General features: G+C 29.7%; 3 protein-coding genes across 5 annotated transcripts in view; all 3 read right to left on the bottom strand.

Moving 5' to 3' along the window:
• The window catches only part of HOXD3 (homeobox D3), a 63241-nt gene that overhangs the window by 16949 nt on the left and 25641 nt on the right, over positions 1 to 20651 (bottom strand). The window contains exons 1-2 of one of the 3 annotated variants that reach the window (XM_053698479.1): positions 16475 to 17306; positions 6953 to 6991 (exon numbers count right to left, since the gene is read on the bottom strand). The gene's annotated coding sequence lies outside the window, so the exon portion shown is untranslated. Of the gene's footprint in view, positions 1 to 6952; positions 6992 to 7460; positions 7683 to 16474; positions 17307 to 20651 lie in introns of those variants that run through there. The other 2 variants (XM_053698478.1, XM_053698480.1) reach the window with 2 other exon arrangements.
• HOXD4 (homeobox D4) lies at positions 912 to 3485 on the bottom strand. The gene is made up of 2 exons (XM_053698484.1): positions 2126 to 3485; positions 912 to 1785 (listed from the first exon to the last, which is right to left on the bottom strand). The coding sequence occupies exons 1-2, from the start codon at positions 2544 to 2546 to the stop codon at positions 1481 to 1483; spliced, it is 726 nt and encodes a 241-aa protein (XP_053554459.1). The 5' UTR covers positions 2547 to 3485; the 3' UTR covers positions 912 to 1480.
• HOXD8 (homeobox D8) overlaps positions 20076 to 20651 on the bottom strand; it is a 2060-nt gene continuing 1484 nt past the window's right edge. The window contains exon 2 of the mRNA XM_053698485.1: positions 20076 to 20651. This exon is cut by the window's right edge and continues 511 nt beyond it. The gene's annotated coding sequence lies outside the window, so the exon portion shown is untranslated.

Here is a 20651-nt window from a genome sequence, read left to right as displayed (position 1 = left end):
CTTTAACAAAAGATTTAGCCATTGTATATTTATTTTAAATATAGTAGCAAAAAGAATCCACTGTCTCAATATCAGTAAATATAGTTTATAATTGGACACGTTTGCATAACTTAGTAATACGTTTATTGATTCGTAAACATGAGAAAATATTAATGCAATTTCCAAATATAGCCATTCTAGCACGTTTTTAAGCCTTGCTGGACTGTTTGCTAAAATATTGATACAAAATCTGAAATAAAAAAGATCCTATTTATTTATTTTTTATTATTATTTTTTCTTTTTTTTTCTGTATAAGGATATTGTATGATCACTTTAAAATGAAAAATAAATTCGTTCACCACTAAACCTGGGCTGGAAATGTCATACAATCATTATTATTATTATAATTATTAAAAATTCTAAAAAAATGGTTTCTTTCACACAAAGAAATATTATCTAAGAAAGCATAAAAATTACATTCATTTTTTTTTAAAGATAAATATTTTATTGTCTAACATATAAGGGTAATTTTAGGGTCTGTACAAAGACTTATTTTAGAAATTATATTTATTAAATGCTTCAAAAAAAACTTTTTATGGTCCTCTTAGAAAAAAGTTGCAATACACTTTACATTTGAATTCTGAAATGTACATGAAATAGGCTTCAAATACGTTGCACTTATTACTTAATTAAAACAAATATTAGAGTTTATATTTGTTATAAAATTGGTTATATCATAAAAATGCATTCATAAATTGTAAAAAAAAGAAAAAGAAAAAAGAATGCACTACAAATGTAGGGTTTGCATTTTTCAGTTATGTTATTTTTAATGTAAAATAAGAAAAATCGTTTATTACCTGTATAAGTTTTGCCTTTAAAAATATGTTCTTATTTGAAATGAAATAATTTGTTAAAATAAATACGTGAAAGCATTTTAAAATAAAATAACCAGTTTATTTAAAACATATTACTTTAGAATTTTGGTATAGTGTGATTTATAATGGCGGTGACAAAGAAACACGAAAACAGAACATAGCTTGTCCATATGGTTTGCACATTTATGTTATAGCTAATTGCTAACTTGGTCTGCATAGCCTTGTTAACCCAGTAGTGCCCAGTAAAATAAAACTTGAAATACGTCCATTTATAGGTAAATAAGAAATATTTTACACATCTCTGAGGATTTTTCAGTGGTAGAATTAAATCAAAATGTTTTATGTCCAAAATGTTCTATACCACTTGCTGTCAGGTGAATTATTTGCAATAATCATGGTCTTTTTAAATGAATAAATATGAATTATTGATGCCCTGGTGCTACTGGGCTATGGTCCAATATTGCCAGAGTTTTTCTTTGTACAACACTCCCTGTAAAATGATGTGACAGTCCCGGAGCAATAATCTGCAATATATATGCAGGCTCTGCTGTAGTTCTATTTTCTATAATATAGTTCAGATGAGGGTAGAATAAAAAGGCTGTAAATAGGAAATTCCATTTTTTTCTCTATAAAGATGTTAAGTCAGTCTGGTGATCCTTGGAAATAGTTTGTATGTGCTGGGAAGAAGGAGTTGAGGAAGATCTGCCTTTTGTGTTAGGCAATTTGTGGTCTTTCTTCCATTTCATTCTTCTGTTTTGGAACCAGATTTTTATTTGGCGTTCAGAAAGAACCAAACTATGAGCTATCTCTATCCGACGACGTCTGGTTAAATACCTATTGAAATGAAATTCTTTTTCCAGTTCCAGTACTTGCTGCCTAGTATATGCAGTTCTCGATCTCTTTGGTTCCCCTCCTGTGTAATTTGGGTTAACTGGGAAAAAAATATACAAAAAAGATATATATATATATATATAAAGAAACAATGCTGTAACAATATAATAAAATTGGAACAAAACCCCCAAATAAAGTTATCCTTCACACCCACAAATAGTTGAATTAATAACATGCACACTTGAAAGTGTTTTCTATTGCAAAGAAGAAGAAAAAAAAAGGAACACAAAGCCACATGGCCAACGGCCTATTTCCTCAACCATAAAAATTTATGAGGAGTGTAATAGCTGCCTCAATTTAAAACCCCATAAATATGTTTTTCAGCAGCTCCTCTAGATCCCAGTATATGTTGCATTAGAAGAAGTTTAGCTGATCCTTACCTGAGTTCACATGGACTTTCTTCATCCAGGGGTAAACTATTGCTGCTTGTTTAGACAGACTTCCATTCTTGGGGTGCTGCTGTTGGCTGCAGGACCTGGGGCTGGGGATTACTGCTGCTGCTGCTACTGCTGCAGGCTGGCAGTGCTGGTCAGGCACTGGGAATGGATTCTGTGGACCGGATTGCTCCTGTCCATGACCCCGGGGCTGCAATGCAGAGCCCTGAGCAAGGCTACAGCTGAAGGAGTCTTCGCTGTAGTTTGGCCGGGGATAGATTCCCTGATGCTGAAAATCAGAGCCCTGCGGGGAGCTGTAGTATTCAGAGCCCTGCTCTGCCAGGTAGTTGTTTTGTAAATATTCCTCGCAAGGAGGAAATTTAGGATCCACATACTTAGAGTTTACCATATACGAACTCATGGCCATTAATTTCTGAGGATAGAAAATACTAATTTTTCTCGTGTTGTCTTTTTTTCTGCCTCCATAAAGCCCTCCTACTTGCTGTCAACTGAATAAAGTTAGCTGGCCACGTGACCTGGTCAGCCAATCAGAAAGCAGAAACGTTATCACTGGATTTAATTGTACCTCATAATTTACACAAAATAACAAAATAATATTGATTTAATTGGATGATTATGAACACCATCTTTTTGTTGTTGTTCTGAATTACATGTTTTATATGCTATATAAAATACTTTGCTTATCTTTCATATTAAAGACTTGAATTTATTAGAGGCTGGAATTTAAAATCTTTATTATGTTTAAATATTGAATATGTTAGGTTTTCAATTGCAATTTGGCATTTATAATGTATAATGTGTCTTTGCACTGTTTCAAATTCCAAGAAAGAAAAATAATATAACATTTGGCAGGGTGACATCAGGAGTACCATAATATGTACAATAGCCCTGTCCTGGCTTTGTCTCTCTGGGGTCATACAAAAGTTACAAGAATCTAGTCAGGTTGAAAAAATTAGGTAATCAGTAACTATTGGTTTACTTTTCACATGCTCAAATGAGAAATAATACATCTGAGAACAAAAGATGCAACCATAATTAAAGTAAAATAGAGACCTCATTTAAATATAATTTTGAAATGGAAATTTCTGATATTAATCTTCTGCATACATCAGCCTTTTGATTGCATGGAAATCTATATGCTCGCATTTACAATTTTATAAAAAAAAAAACATAGGCAACATAAATGCAAAGATATTTATATTAATTGACAAAAACCTAGCCCTAAGTACAATATTTTATGTAAACCATTATTTATAATGTCATAAATAACTAACAAACACCCAGGTGTTGCAGGATAATTGTGAAGAAAATTGAATATCACTAATAATATAGCACATTAAATGGAGCTGATGGTCATACTGCACAAAATGAAATGAATCTATCTATCTATCTATCTATCTATCTATATATATATATATATATATATATATATATATATATATATATATATATATATATATATATATATATATATATATATATATATAGTTAAAGGTATTTCATGACCAAATACAAGTCCATTGAAAAGCACCTGCGTATACATTATTATTATTATTACTATAATTATTATATTTTCATTTATTATTATTTATTTTTTTTTTGCTTTGGTGAATTCGAAGCCTTTGCATCGACCATATATTCCCCTAGAATCGAATCTGTGATTCTGATATTACCACACAAATTCGGTTCTACAGGGTATATATAGACAACGTTATAAAAAGCCTTGTATTGTCTTATAACTGTTTTGCATATAGTGATCACATCTTGGCTATAAAACACAAATACCCTGAATTGTGCCAAAATAAGACCAACACCACAGAGCCAACATGTGTGTATCTATCTATCTACTATCTATCTATTTATCTATCTATCTTTATACCTAAATATAATTTACAATGGTTGTTTGTATATCAATAGCAAATTGTACCAATAAGATGAACTTTTTTTTTATTTTTAAGTATATATTTAAAAAAAAAAAAAAAAAAAAAAAAAACGTTGTCTACATTTTTAGATACACACGACTGTCAGGAAATGGTAGGATATTTTTGTAATTCATTAGTTAAATATTTTATTCTAAAATAAAATATAATGATAGTTCATTCACTTCCTGCACCTTCTATAGATCAAATCATAAAAAAACCTAGCACAACTTAACCATAAAACAAAAAACACGGTTTTGATACATAATAGACAGTCTTTAATACATATATCTAATAATGTATCCATTGCAATATATATTTAATTAGCACAACTTATCCATAAAACAAAAACACGGTTTTGATACATAATACACAGTATTTAATACATACATCTAATAATGTATCCATTGCAATACAATCTGGTCGTAAAGAAATATATTCATATCTATCTATCTATCTATCTATCTATCTATCTATCTATCTATCTATCTATCTATCTATCTATATTTATATATTTATCTCTCTATCAAAGCCATAAGCAATACAAATACACCTGTACATGTCATATTAAAATGGCATTATTAAGAAAATGAAAAACAAGGATTAAATATATGTATATATGTTTTATATATATATATATATATATATATATATATATATATATATATATATATATATATATAAATATGTATATATGTTCAAATATACTCAACCTGCAATTAAATCCTACATTGCTAGTGAGTAGCAGTGTGTTGCACTTCATCCCAAATGATCTTCTCAAAAACCAACCTTTTGCACTTTATTCACATCTTAAAGTGGTAGCGTTTATGGTGAAGGCCGGGGCAAAAGGTCACATGAAATCATTTGCAAACATATCAAAAAGTTTCATTATTTTTACGTTCTCGACAGTCACCCAGCAGAGTACAAAAGTTCATGGATTGTTCCTGACCCAGGAGCTAACGTGCTGTGCTCTGCTATAAAGAGGTTTAAATTCCCCCCAAACTCTGAAGATCTGGAACATCTTTTAAATATCTGTGGAAACTCCTTATGCTAAGGTGCGTTTTATTTTTTTATTTTTATATTTTTTTTTTATGGTAACATTTTTATTTTTTTTAAATATTTAAAATGTTAAAATCATTTAAAATCATAAAATTAAATCTATTATTTTAGAAGCCCTCTCTAAATTTAGACTTATGTAGTTAAAATCCTTCAAATTAAACAGATAATGTTTAATATACACTATATTTGTGGGTTTATAGTATTATTATTTTTTTTTAATTATTGATAAGTAAAAAATATTATGGAAAAAATATATATCAAATATATTGAATGCAATGATAATGCAATAAAACACTGATACATTTTCAGATATGTTTTTTGGAAACATATTTTTATATGTGTTAGACGCTGTGACCTGCATTTCACCTTTTAGCAAGGCTTGCTCAGACAGGTCAAAGCCACCAAATTATTGATAGACAAAGGCGTTATATATTCACCTCCTGTCCAACTGTCCTAACAAATGCTTTTCATCTCTCGTTCTTTTTGTGGCCTAGTTCATAATAAGTATATTCACGGTTTCATTGTAAATGAAAGTCATTTTTTAATATAATATATGGCAAACATCTAAAATTCATTCATATAATAGGGAAGATTAACTGTTAACCACAACTTGATAGCTGCCTCATTGTGTAAGTACTTGTCTGTATGTAAATGTGAAGAAATAAAATAAGTGTTTTCATTTAATGTTGCATAAACATGAAAACAAATGAACTGCAAAAATATATGAAATGTTTCTTTACATTGTATCAATATCTTTTTTTTACATATACAATACATTATATTTTAAATTGTGTTTATTAAACACAAGTCAGATACAAATAAAAACCAGTATAAAGTATATAATATGAAAAGCCCAAACAAAAATAATTTGATTTAATATGCTGCATAGATATTCCCATGTCAAATTATAGCATGTATAAATACATAACTGGTAAAATTTGCAGCTATCTGTTAATGAAAGGCATGTGAAAGCAAATATAAGACATGTAAACCTAAACAAACTGATTATTTTTCACTTAACATTGCTGTAAGAAATAATAAAATGTTAGTTGTAATAATAATATGTACACGTTTTGTTTAGCAGGTACAACTATGGTATATAAACATATTGTATTTTCCAATGTATCAAAATGTATCAAAAACATTTAGCTGTACACTAAAACCATAGTCATGATATATGTACAGTAAATAGCTAACATCAAGCCAAACGTCATATCTTTACACAGATGCTAAAAAAAATAAGATACATCAGTCCTCACTGTGGGAGGCGCTATATAACCTAAATACTTCAGAGGCAATGCATTATTGCAATTAATGTTAACGCCAAACAGTTACGTTTGGAAAGTGTCCAACTACAGTAAAAACTAGTGATCTCAACTCATTTTACTCGAATGCCACACTGAACTTTACAACCAAATAAAGTATATAATCAAGTATTAAAAGTGAAGAAATTGTATGCTGGCGCTTTAAGTATAATATATATATATATATATATATATATATATATACACACACACATATATGTATATATGTATATATATATATATATATATATATATCATGTATATAATCAAGAATAAAAAGTGAAGAAATTGTATGCACACGGACATATATAGCTGGCGCTATTGTATATATATATATATATATATATATATATATATATATAAATATATATATATATATATACACACACATACATACACCAAAATAGAACAGCATTGTCTAGTTATAAATTCACAAAACATACAACAATATATCAATTTGTTGCAATAAAACAAGTGTTTAGATCATCTCATATATATTAAAAATACAAAAGTAACAATAAAGTACTCACTGCAAGTACCCTTCCAAGTATCCTTCCATAGCCAGCAACCTGTTGCAATAAAATACAATGTTATTAATAGGTCCACATCACATACATAAATAATAAGACATTTAAAACGTCCCATTACACTTCAAGACATAGTTTAGTAAAGCTGAATGTCCCAGCCCAGCAGATTGACCTATCTATTACATTATATAGCTGATACATATTTATAACTAAGCTAATACATATTTCAAATGACCATTCATTGAGAAACGTAAAACATTTTGCATTTTCACTGCACCTTTTTTTCTAGTTTTGCAACTTTAGATTTTAACCCATTAACTGTAAAATAGTTCTGTCATGAGTTTAAAGACTTTTCAGTGCAGTTCTGTTATTTTTCAACAAGCATATTTATAATTTACCTTAACTATACCTATTTACATACAAGTAAATCCTACACTCTAATGTGTTTAACAAAACACTTGGACAACTATTCGCAATCACAAATATTACAAGTTCTATTTAAATAACTTACTTCATATTTTCCCTCAGTTACAATAGATCCAGCAGATATGCTTCGATGTTAAAGAGATCCAAGCAGAATGATCCTTTCTAACACTTTCCTTATTACTACATCCAGGAACAAAATGCATCTGCACTTGTATGCTCTTAAACTAATTTATGGTGGGAATTATATTTTAGCTTGTCAACTCTCAAGCCATAAAACAAAGTTTATTGGAATCACGTGCTTCCAGGCAGCCACTCAGGATTCATCAGCAAAGAACCATAAATAACCATCAGCTTTAAACTTCTATTCACAAGATAGAGGTTCCCAGAAGCCTCTTATAGTATAAATAAAGACAAATAAAATTACTAATAAAAGAAATCAAGAGAAGCATGTTTCACTATACTCAATGTACACAATCTAAAATACTAAGAATACCATAGCTTGCTTCCCTTTTAAAAGGTGTACATATGAAACATAGTATCTGCTAAATAAAATAACACCTATTGATATTTTAAATATTAAAATATTTGGCATCAAATAGGAGGCAGAAGGACGTAAATAAGCTATGTATATATATATATATATATATATATATATATATATATATATATATATACACACACACATAAGAAAAAAATTCCCTAAGAAAACAAAAACTATTACTGTCATATTAGTATCTAACAAATTATTTTATAAATAGGCTTTAATGTTAAGTTTACCATTTCGTTCTGCACACTATTTAAATTATTGGTGTGTTTTATGTAAATATTATGCAGAATGACAGTTTATTCTACGTTTATAAAACATAAAGTGTTTTTTTTTTTGTGCCAATTTTTGCCAAATTTTTTTGGATTATAAAATAACATATATTGAGGCTTTATATCTGAATGTAAGTGGTGTGAGCAACTGAGCCCTCAAGACTTTTTTGGGAGTCTGATAGACAAGATCACGTGGAAAAGTGTTTGTTTGTTGTGTGTGTTTAGAGATCACAAGATGTTTTTTTTTCCATGTTATATGCGAACAAACTGTGCAAAATACCAAACTCAGGAAACAAGATCTTTGAACTCTTAAAAAAAGTGAAATCTCTAATGGCTGCTTATAAAGCCATAAAACAAACTGCTGTGAATGAGCTTCTTAGAATTGAAACAGATGGGGATGGTGCATGCCAGGGTGTCATGTGCAAAGCTAAAAATAATAAAACATTTCTAAAAAAGACAAATATACAATCTGATGCCACAAAATGCACCAGAAAAACGTTATTTAGTAACACTGAACAGTTCTTTACAATAATCAGTACATAAAGTGATAGTCTCGTGTCAAAAACACTAAAAAATATGCAATTTAATGTTTTTCTCCACCATTGTGTGTTGATTGCATTTTTAAATAAAAAGAGAGAGAGAGAAGAGAAAGAGAATCTAACATGATTTTGTTTTATATAAAAAGGGATTGTAATACATGTATTATCAGATATTTCTAAATTCCATTATTGAAAAAAGATTAAGCTTGTAAATTGATAGATGCTTAATGTAATCATTTTAAAATAATGTGTGAAAAAGTATAATTTTTATTTATCTTTTGTTTCTTCCCTTGATAATTTAAATGCTTTAAATTTTCTATATCGTTCTAATATTATATCATATTCGCAGGTTTATTTATAACTGAATAATAATGGAAGTACCATGCAATAATGAATAATAATAATAATAATATATGCATGTTTTACAAAGTAGGATTGTATGACAGAGGACTAAAGAAAAGATAATGAATTCAGGGCACCAGCTAAAATCACGTGTTTTACATTCCCACCCAGGTTAACCAGAGGGCACGCCAGGCACCAATTTTCTGAATTTAAGAGAATTGTCCAACAGCGCCTTCCGCTGGATACCAAGAATACTGCAAATCTAAACAAAGGGGCAAAGCGCTGGAATAATTTCTATGAGAATTAACAAGATTTTCAAGAAGTCTATACCATGTGTAGGAAAATAAAGTATAAATCAATCAAACAATAAATCAATCAATATATCAGCTAATCTATCTATCCATCTATCTATTTATATGTCGGTCTATCTATCTATCTATCTATCTATCTATCTATCTATCTATCTATCTATCTATCTATCTATCTATATATCATCTATCAAAGAGGTGTGTGAGTGGGGCGGGGGCGTGACCAGTGTTTCCGAATGGGACAATAGCCCGTAATTTCTTTTTTTTTCCTTCCATTTCCCTCTTTTTGTTTTCATTCTTTCTTTCTTTCTTTCTTTCTTTCTTTCTTTCTTTCTTTCTTTCTTTCTTTCTTTCTTTCTTTCTTTCTTTCTTTCTTTCTTTCTTTCTTTCTTTCTTTCTTTCTTTCTTTCTTTCTTTCTTTCTTTCTTTCTCTTTCCTTCACCTACCTATCAATCTATCTATCAATCTATCTATCTATCTATCATCTATCTATCTATCTATCTATCTATCAATCTATCTATCTATCTATCTATCTATCTAGGTATGTCTTTATATATGTATGTATATTGTATCTTCACATAACATTGATTTTATAACACAGGACAATAAATAAAATAAAAAATCACATATTTTAGATAATGTGATTTGTAATTATTCTATTTAATACTCAAAGGATATTGAAATATCATGATGTTCAAAACTTTGAAGTGTTTTAAATGTTTATGATTAAGAATTGTGCTTTCATTTTTGTTTCAGGTTGGTAATTATATAGGTTACTATAATCTCATCTATCTATCAGCCTGTCTGTCTGTCCAATTTATCTATGTGCCTATATATCTATCTATCTATCATCTATCTATCATCTATATCTATCATCTATCTATCTATCTATCTATCTATCTATCTATCTATCTATCATTTATCTATCTATCTATCTATCTATCTATCTATCTATCTATCTATCTATCAATCATAATGAAAAAGAGAAAAAAATCAATGAATCATATATGTATCTATCTATATGTATCTATCTATCAATCTATCTATCTAGCTAACATTTATTTTGTTGCAAATAATGCTCAAACGCACTTGAGAAACATACCTATTGCATCATATAAACTGTTTTGTTGAATGTTTCAGTTTGTAATGAAATTGTACCTAATGTAGAATGACAGACCTTATATTAAAAAGGTGGATAATAAGCTATGACCTTTTTGTTGGCAAATAGTCTATGATAGCTAAGTAGATGAAACTAATGATGCTTGTTATAAGTTAAAAGTCAATAGAAATTTCGCTGCCATAAATATTTTATATGTATTACAATTAGGCTTTCCAGAAATTCAATGAAATCAACATTTGACAGCACCGGAAATGTGTGTACAGTATGTAGACTTACATGTACACACACACTAACACACACTTGCATGTACACACACACTGACACACACTTACATGTACACACACACACTAACACACACTTGCATGTACACAGACACTGACACACACTTACATGTACACACACACTAACACACACTTGCATGTACACACACACTGACACACACTTACATGTACACACACACACTAACACATACTTATCGCTCTCTCTCTCTCTCTCTCTCTCTCTCTCTCACTCCCTTTATCTCTATCTCTTTCTCTCTCTCCCTTTATCTCTCTCTCTCTCCCTTTATCTCTCTTTCTACCTCTATCTCTCTCTTTATCTCTCTCTCCCTCTCTCTCTCTCTCCCTTTATCTATCTCTATTTCTATCTTTCTCTCCCCCTTTATCTCTCTCTCCCTTTATCTCTGTCTCTCTGTCTATCTCACTTGCTTTATTTCTCTCTCACTCTTCCTTTCTCTCTCACTCTTCCTTTCTAATTCTCTCTATCTCTCTATCTTTCTCTCTCTCTGCCTTTCTCTCTCTCTGCCTTTATCTCTCTTGCTCCATTTCTCTCTCTCTCTCTCTCTCTCTCGCTCTCTCTCTCTCTCACTATCTATCTATCAATCTCTCTCTCTCTCTCTCTCTCTCTCTCTCTCTCTCTCTCTCATGCAATAGCTGTTGGTGTATTTAGCTATACATACATTCAGAAGTAATAATTTTACGGTATCATACTAAAAAGGACAATGGACTGCCATAAATAATGGATGATAGGTAGTGTTACAGAGAAAGAAATGGAGAGAGAGACAGAGGAGAGATGAGTATAAAAGACAAAATTAACATATTAACATATTAACACACACACACACACACACACAGATATATATATATAATTAAAATATACATATATGATAGATGGATATCTAGATAGACAGAGGGACAGACAGACAGACTGAGAAATATGAATGTTGAAAATATTCAAAAAGATGGATGTGTTGTCTCTCTACTATATATTAATTGTATTGCTTCAAACAAGTTAACAATGTGCAATGCTAAACAATACGAAATACAAGAACATGGCCCTTGTTACTGAGGTTCATATATCATCTATCTATCTATCTATCTATCTATCTATCTATCTATCAATCTATCTATCATCTATCTATCTATCTATCTATCTATCTATCTATCTATCTATCTATCTATCTATCTATCTATCAATCTATCTATCTATCTATCTATCTATCTATCTATCTATCTATCTTATCTATCAATCATATATTTGATAAATCTGTATGTCTGGGTGATTGAATATAAAAACAAGAAAAGTTATTAGAATACTATATCAAGTTATACAGGCTTAAATTCCTTTCATATTGAGAAATTAATAGAGGCCGATAGCTTGATAAACATCACTTCTATCTATAGATACCTGAGTATATCATCTCTTTTATATCATGCATTTCACCTTACCTGTTTCTCTGAGATTCTGTACATATGGAGGATTAAAACATTTATTTTGGCTATTCTGTACATATGGAGGATTAAAACAGTTATTTTGGCTATTATCTACCTATCTCCAACTTATTTTTGTCTGTATGTCACCTGTCTATCTATCTATCTATCTATCTATTTATCTATTATCTATCTACCTATCTATCTATCTATCTATCTATCATCTATCATCTATCTACCTACCTATCTATAGCTGTCTGTCTGTTTCGGTCTGTTTGTATGTTTGTCGATCTATCTATCTATCTATCTATCTATCAATATTTTTCTGTCTGAATGTATTTCTTTCAATCAATCAATCAATCAATCAATCAATCAATCAATCAATCAATCTATCATCTATCTATCTATCTATCTATCTATCTATCTATCTATCTTTGTCTGTCTCTTTCTCTGTCTTTCTGTCTGTCTATCTATCTATCTATCTATCTATCTATCTATCTATCTATCTATCTATCTATATATCTATCTAGTGTCTATCTATCTATCTATCTATCAATCATCTATCTATCTATCTATCTATCTATCTATCTATCTATCCATTTCTCTACTCTATCCAAGCTTGCAGTCTTGTCTTTATAGATTGGTAGGTAGGAACGAATAAATAAAAATATACACATTGTATCCCTCCCTATTCATCTATATCGTCCATCCATCCATCCAATCTAGTGTCTGTCTATCATCTATCAATCTATCTATCTATCATCTATCTATCTATCTATCTATCTATCTATCATCTATCTATCTATCTATCTATCTATCTATCTATCTATATATATATATATATATATATATATATATATATATATATATATCCATTTCTCTACTCTATCCAAGCAGCCTTGTCTTTATAGATTGGTAGGTGAACGAATAAATAAAAATATACACATTGTATCCCTCCCTATTCGTCTATATCGTTCATCCATCCATCCAATCTAGTGTCTATCTATATCTATCTATCTATCTATCTATCTATCTATCTGTCTATATATCTATCCATTTCTCTACTCTATTCAAGCAGCCTTGTCTTTATAGATTGGTAGGTGAACGAATAAATAAAAATATACACATTGTATCCCTCCCTATTCGTCTATATCGTCCATCCGTCCATTCACCCACCCATCTTAAGTTCCTATTATGAGGATTTGCCTGAATTTCTTGTATAATCATCTCTGTTAGCCTTATTATATGTTAGTAATTTACTTAATATGTTAATTTTGTCTTTTATACTCATCTCTCATCTCTATCTCTGTCTTTCTCTCCTTCTCTCTCCATTTCTTTCACTCTAACACAACCTTTCATCCATTATTTCTCACCCTGAAGGTGGTATTAATATTAAGGTTAATATATATGTGTATATGTAGATTTGATGATGTCTTGTATGTTTGTTTGTGTGTGTATATATATATATATATATATAATTATTGTGCCATTGTTATATTAAGGCTTGTGTATTTTGCCTCTATTCGTGCATTTTTCATTTAAAATCTATACATTTTATTTATATATATCAACATTCAGCATAGTTCGGTATTTCATACGATACATACATTTTTGGCTGAAAATTCTTATTTTTAGACAACATATTTTTTCATTCACTGATGTTGTAACCACACTATTAGAGATAAACTGAGGGTATCTGTATTACTCCTTCCGTGACTCTATCCCTCTTATAAGGTATATATTGCCAGCCTTTGTTTTGCTTTTTACTACAGCTTTTATTGCTGATTGCACCTAATTTGTTATTTGAATTTCTATCACTGAATGCTTCCTCTTCTCCCTGAACTTCCTCTATTTCCCATAATACTGCCAGCAGCTGCATCTACTGCCGCAGTGCAGAGGGGCTGTAAATACTTCTCACAGATGTCTGCCACATAAGGAGTGAAATACCTTCTTTGTCCTTCTTTCTTTCCCATAGTAAAACATAAGATTTTGTTAACAAATTATTTCTTTAATAGTTATATAGAACACACCACCACCATAATGCTTGTATTTATGCACACATATATGCACCACTACACACATCTGAGTTTCGCACTTCTAAACAATTATTGCTAATATACTTTATAACACATTAGTAAATTATGAGATTACAAGTATTTATATGGTATTTACAATCAATTTCCAGAATAGAGAGGTAGATACGCAGCTATAGAGACAGAGAGATAGAGAGACAGAGAGAGAAACAGAGAGGGACAGATAAATACAGACAGAGAGAAAGAAAGTGACAGAGAGAGACAGAGAAAGAGAGAGAGAGAAAAAGATAGACACAGAGAGACAGAAATACAGAGAGAAAAAGAGAGAGAGAGAGAGAGAGAAATACAGACAGAGAGAGAGAGAGAAATACAGACAGAGAGAGAAAGAGAAATACAGACAGAGAGAGAGAGAAAGAGAGAGAGAGGTAGAGACACAGAGAAAGAGAGAAAGCAAGAGAGATAGAGAAAAAGAGAGAGAGAATAGCAAATGAATAAACAACATTAGATATGTATAAATCCTTAACATGCTCAGAATTTCAAATAGACAGGGCGAAAGCAGGATATAAAAGCTGTGATAGACAGATAAATACAGACAGAGAGAAAGAGACAGAGAGAGAAAGAGATAGAGAGATAAAGAGAGACACAAAGAGACAGATAAATACAGACAGAGAGAAAGATAGAGAGAGAGAGAGAGAGACACACACACAAAGAGAGACAGAGAAATACACAGAGAGAGAGAGAAATACAGAGAGAGAGAGAGAGACAGAGACACACACACAAAGAGAGACAGAGAAATACAGAGAGAGAGAGAGAGAGAGAGAGAGAGAGAGAAATACAGAGAGAGAGAGAGAGAGAGACGGAGAAAGAAAGAATGCAAGAGAGATAGAGAAAAGAGAGAGAGAGAGAGAGAGAGAGAGAGAGAGAGAGAGTGAGAGAGAGAGAATGGCAAATGAATAAACATTAGATATGTATAAATCCTTAACATGATCAGAATTTGAAATAGACAGGGCGAAAGCAGGATATAAAAGCTGTAATAGACAGATAAAATGCATGTTTTCAACCTCTAAATCTATTTAAATCTGTGTATGTTAATGAATTATGACTATCTTTATTTTCCACTTTCTCTGTCTATACGTCTCTATATTTGCATAAAGCTATACATTCTCAAGTTTAGTTGTTTATAGGGCGATAGGTAGATAGATAGATAGATAGATAGATAGATAGATGATAGATAGATGATAGATTGATAGATGATACACAGAGACAGTTATGCACAGATAGATAGAGAGAGAGAGAGATAGATAGATAGATAGATAGATAGATAGATAGATACAGACATGCAGACCTTGTGATGTTTCATAGCAAAAGTTAGAATGGCAAATACGTCATTATACCTGCATATTTCAAAATAGCTATAGTATATATAGTTGAATAACAGTAGATATATTACTGATATAATTTGAACAAACTCGTGTTAATTAGTTTCATATCAATCTAAGAAAATGAATCACCGCAGAGGATGGTGGAAAATATTTATTAAAATGATCAAATTTAGCTAATAAGCAAAAACTAATGCTCGAACCTTATTACGACTAACCATTGAAATAACAATTCTATACAGTTACTTGCAAATGTCATAATCACCTTTATTGCAATTAAATTGCTATTTAAGCTATTTGTTATTAATACAAACTGTAGCCTCAAATCAAGCATAAAAATGACACTTTGGATATTTTAAATGCAAGTTAGTATTAAGATTAGAGTGGCTTTTAAGACAAAACACAAAGCTGCAATCTATCTAATAGGGATTTAATGCATTATTAAATAATTACCATTTTACACAAGCATTTTACTCTGAACAATATTACATTGTACATTTTTATTATTATTGTTATTATGATCATTATCATCACACAACCAGCATCTGACAGTTGGTAAATGGGTAAATTCATATGTTCACAAAATTCAGATAAAAATTGCCACCATTTTCCCTGTACATTGCAGTAACCCAGCTCACTCCCCACTAATAAAAAAGCCAAATAACATTACATCACAAGAACAATATCATAAGAGGTGCCCTAACTTCGATATATAATAATTTGCAGACTCTATTTGATCTATTCTGTTATACATTCATATACTTAACATAACTCTAATGAATGTAACTAAAAATAACTTTTTTCTAGTTCAAATGGCTGTGAGAATTCTAGAGAAAAAACAGGCACCACTTACTCTTGTTGGCCATATGTAGAAAAGCACGGAATGGTCTGAAGCTGTAATCCATTTGACATTTTAGTGGTTACCAGAAGAGCAGAGAAAAAATGTACAAAAAAAAATGCAAAGATGTTAAGAAAGCTTTTCCAGATATCACTCCCTCTCCATAGACCACTTCCTGAGATGGGAGAAGATTGGATTTCCCAAACAGCCTGTGACTCAGGATAGGGTTTAGATCAGAGGGAACCCTGGGCTAGGTTCTTAGAACCTTGGAATTAAAAGATTCTATAACCATCATAACATTAAGTACACCTCTCGGAGACAAAGGTTACAAATAGAAGGTTTGAGACTCTCTAAAGGCAGAATGGAAGCAAAAAATCGTCAGAGAAATCAGGCAAAAGGCCATGAAAGATATCACAATCCCCACGTGATCTCCAGCAGCCAATAGAAAACCCAGAGAGGTCATAAAAAGGTCTATTACCAAGTTGTAAATTTTCTTCAAACAAAAAAGGAATTTACTGCAATTCCTTGCGGATTTTTTGTTCATATTGCCAACAAGCGCCATTTTTATTTTGTTGTGTTAAAGTCTGTTGTATGAGATCGTTTTTACCGAGTTAATACCTTGTTATAAACCACAACTGGGAAAGATACATGATTGTATAATCTTATCTAACCTGTGAATGGGAATAAACACACTTACTAAATGCTATTTTTTTAGCAGCAAAAATATTATTATATTTATTTTATTTAATTATCTATTTTTGCTTCATTGATCACAAAACATGACTGAGAATTAAATGTAAGGAAAAGTAGTGTATTACCTAGAGGAGATTTTTTTTTAGGAATTGAAAGAAAAGGGAGCTTATTTATGGTTTAAATTATATATTTTTTAAATAAGTTTTCTTTTTTTAAAAAAAATAATAATAAATCTGAAAGCGATTGCATCATTTTAATCATTATGATCTTATGATTCTAACCTTATACTTCTCTATTATATTGTATCAATTAGTTTATATAGATAGAAAGATAGATACATCGTATAGGTGTATATATATATATATATATATATATATATATATATATATATATATATATATATATATATATATATAGAGAGAGAGAGAGAGAGAGAGAGAGAGAGAGAGAGAGAGAGAGAGAGAGAGAAAATAATATATATATATATATATATATATATATATATATATATATATATATATATATATATATATATATATATTATAAACAAACCTTTATTGAAAAAGTGATAAATTCATATATTATTATTATTTTTTAATTATTATTATATTAAATAGATGTATAGGTCGTAAAATACATACATTTAACTTTGTGTTTTCCAGCCGTTTTTTTAAAAAAAATATTACCTTTGAAGATATATGTACTATGTTCTTTGTACATTTGCAAGTATCTGATTTAAAACACCCAATTTATGGGTTTATGTAATTTATCAAAACTTATTTTTCTTAATTTGTTTTTCAATCCAGTAAAAATGTAATATTATATATATCCATACTCTTGTGTTTGTGTCACATTTCACGTTTCTTTATAGCCTGTATATATATATATATATATATATATATATATATATATATATATATATATATATATATATATATATATATATATATATATAAGATGTAGACGTACTGAATTAATATCTAGTTATTTTATGTTTATTTCAAAATGTGACAAATGGCAAATAGCCAGGGCGCTTTAAAAATGCTTTGATATACTATTTTGCGTGACATTTTTAGGGAATTAAACTCTTTTCTCCTATGTGTCTGTAAAGGGGCGTGGGGTTAGAAAATTCTCCTAAACATCACGCGTTTACATATTTACTACTGCTGTTACTACTAACAATAATATAAGTATAATTAATAAGACCTTAGACCAATCTATTGACATGTCATAGTGTATTTATTTACTATTATTCCGTTTCTGGAAGGCGAATAAAAATCCTCAGAAAAAAATAATAATTTTATATATATATATATATATATATATAGATAGATAGATAGATAGATAGATAGATAGATAGATAGATAGATGGATGGATAGTCAAAAAGCTTGTGAGTAGATGAGAAAGAGTGGAATCGCTGTAAACCTTGTATGATAAATATATATATATACACACACACACAAACAGGATAGATATAACATTTCAGAGAGAAAGTTGTGCGTGTACATTCAAGTTTATTTTAGCATTTTAAGAGGAGAAAAGAGAAATTTGTGTTTCTCTCCTTTTCTTTATCCTCCAAATGAGTGTTGAGCGGATATAAAAGTATACACCCTCATTGTTACATTTTATGCCCTTCATAAAACGAGAAGGAATTTACAGGTTTCTTTGTTTGTAGTAGTAATAAAGCCATATATTAGAGTGAATCTCAGTAACGTATGTAGACAGACAGACAAGATAGATAGATAGATAGATAGATAGATGATAGATATAGAAAGATAGATAGATAGATAGATAGATAGATAGATAGATAGATAGATGATGGATGGGTGGATAAATAGATAGATGCGTAATACGTTTAATTATATTAATAAAATATATTAAGGCTTCATATTAATAAATCAGCAAATTGTGTATAATTGTATCCCAAAATATTATACAAAATACATTGTTATTCTCATATTAAGTAATAGTCTGAAGTGTAGAACAAAAATATTACTGATTAGAAGAGGAAATGGTATTATTTGTGTCTTCACAAGGCCCCAGAGCCTGTTATGTCTGCAAAGCCATAAAATACGACCTACCACTTCAGTCTCGGCTAAGCATTATTTCAATGTGACTTGTTTAAAAAACACACTTCCCAGTAACACAGTTTATTTTAAGGCTGGGGGGGGGGGGGGGGGGGAAATCACAGGTTTATTATACAAATATTTAATGAATTGTACTTCTTAATAATATATTTAAATCTACCAAGGGATATTAATGTTTAATTGATTTTACACTTATTTTTATTTAAATACAAATGAGGCCCACACATAAAAAATTTAAATACCACGTATCACAAAAAAAGCTAAAAAAAAAAACTTAATTATTTATGTAGCACAACAACTTTAAAATATATTTAATGGGAACGATGTAGAAAACAGAATAAATAAAGTGTATGGACAATTTTCTTTCATGGTTTAAAAACACACAGAGGTATAATATACATAAATATGTGTGTGTATGTACATATATATATATATATATATATATATATATATATATATATATATATATATATATATACACATAAAATTATATGTACATATATTGCTTTTTTTATAATATATCGTTCTTACAAATGTATTATTTATTAATTACTGCTGTCTTGTATTGTGTATCAAATATTATACAGCTACCACAGGTGTGTAAAAAAAGTGACTCTTCTTCCATTTAGTAGAATATTTAAGGTATCACTTTGAATTAACATTGCCAACAATATCACTGTAACTGCAAAATTGAATGTTTAATTCATAAAGCACAACGGTCAGAAATACCTGAATTTAACATGATAGCGACCTGATATTTATTTATACCTGTATTAAACTATATGATAGTGCACCTGTGCCAAAAATTAAATAAAATACAATTTAAGATTTCGTATATTAAATATTCCATGTCCTTTTAATTATATTTTTTAATAATTGAAATACAATATAAATCAAACAAAAATAATGTTGCATAAATATACAGCACCACAAATTGTGATAATTTTTATAGGCAAATTATATGTCGTGACAAGTTAGCAATACATATTTACAATAATTTATATAGGGAAATCCTAATTTTAAAAAATCAAGTGCATGTGATTCTGATTATTCAAATATGTACGCTTCGAAATGACATAAATCACTGATAGGAAGTTTGTAGTTAAGGTATTTATTGCTTTCATAAATATTCTTCAATTGCACAAAACAGCATTATGGTTTATTTTCGTTGTGCTAATAATCTATAAAATACAGGGAATTAAAAATTAGGTAGTTTAAACTCTTGGTGTTTTTTGTGGATTTTTTTTTATTGTTTTAGACGTGGTGATTTAACTGTAGGGTTCCCATACAATTTAACTGTATGTATCCCATACCATTTAACTGTTGGTTCCCCATACCATTTAACTGTAGGTTTACCATACCATTTAACTGTAAGTTTACCATACCATTTAACTGTTGGTTCCCCATACCA

This window comes from Bombina bombina, chromosome 1 (assembly GCF_027579735.1).
Source record: "Bombina bombina isolate aBomBom1 chromosome 1, aBomBom1.pri, whole genome shotgun sequence".
In the NCBI taxonomy this organism is placed as follows: domain Eukaryota; kingdom Metazoa; phylum Chordata; class Amphibia; order Anura; family Bombinatoridae; genus Bombina; species Bombina bombina.
This window is presented reverse-complemented; position numbering and strand designations above follow the sequence as displayed.

Excerpts from the sequence above, each read along its gene's own strand:
- HOXD4 (XM_053698484.1), bottom strand. The coding sequence starts at position 2,546 with ATGGCCATGAGTTCGTATATGGTAAACTCTAAGTATGTGGATCCTAAA. Across the intron at positions 1,786-2,125 it reads GAAAGTCCATGTGAACTCAG|TTAACCCAAATTACACAGGA; the intron begins GTAAGGATCAGC and ends TTTTTTTCCCAG.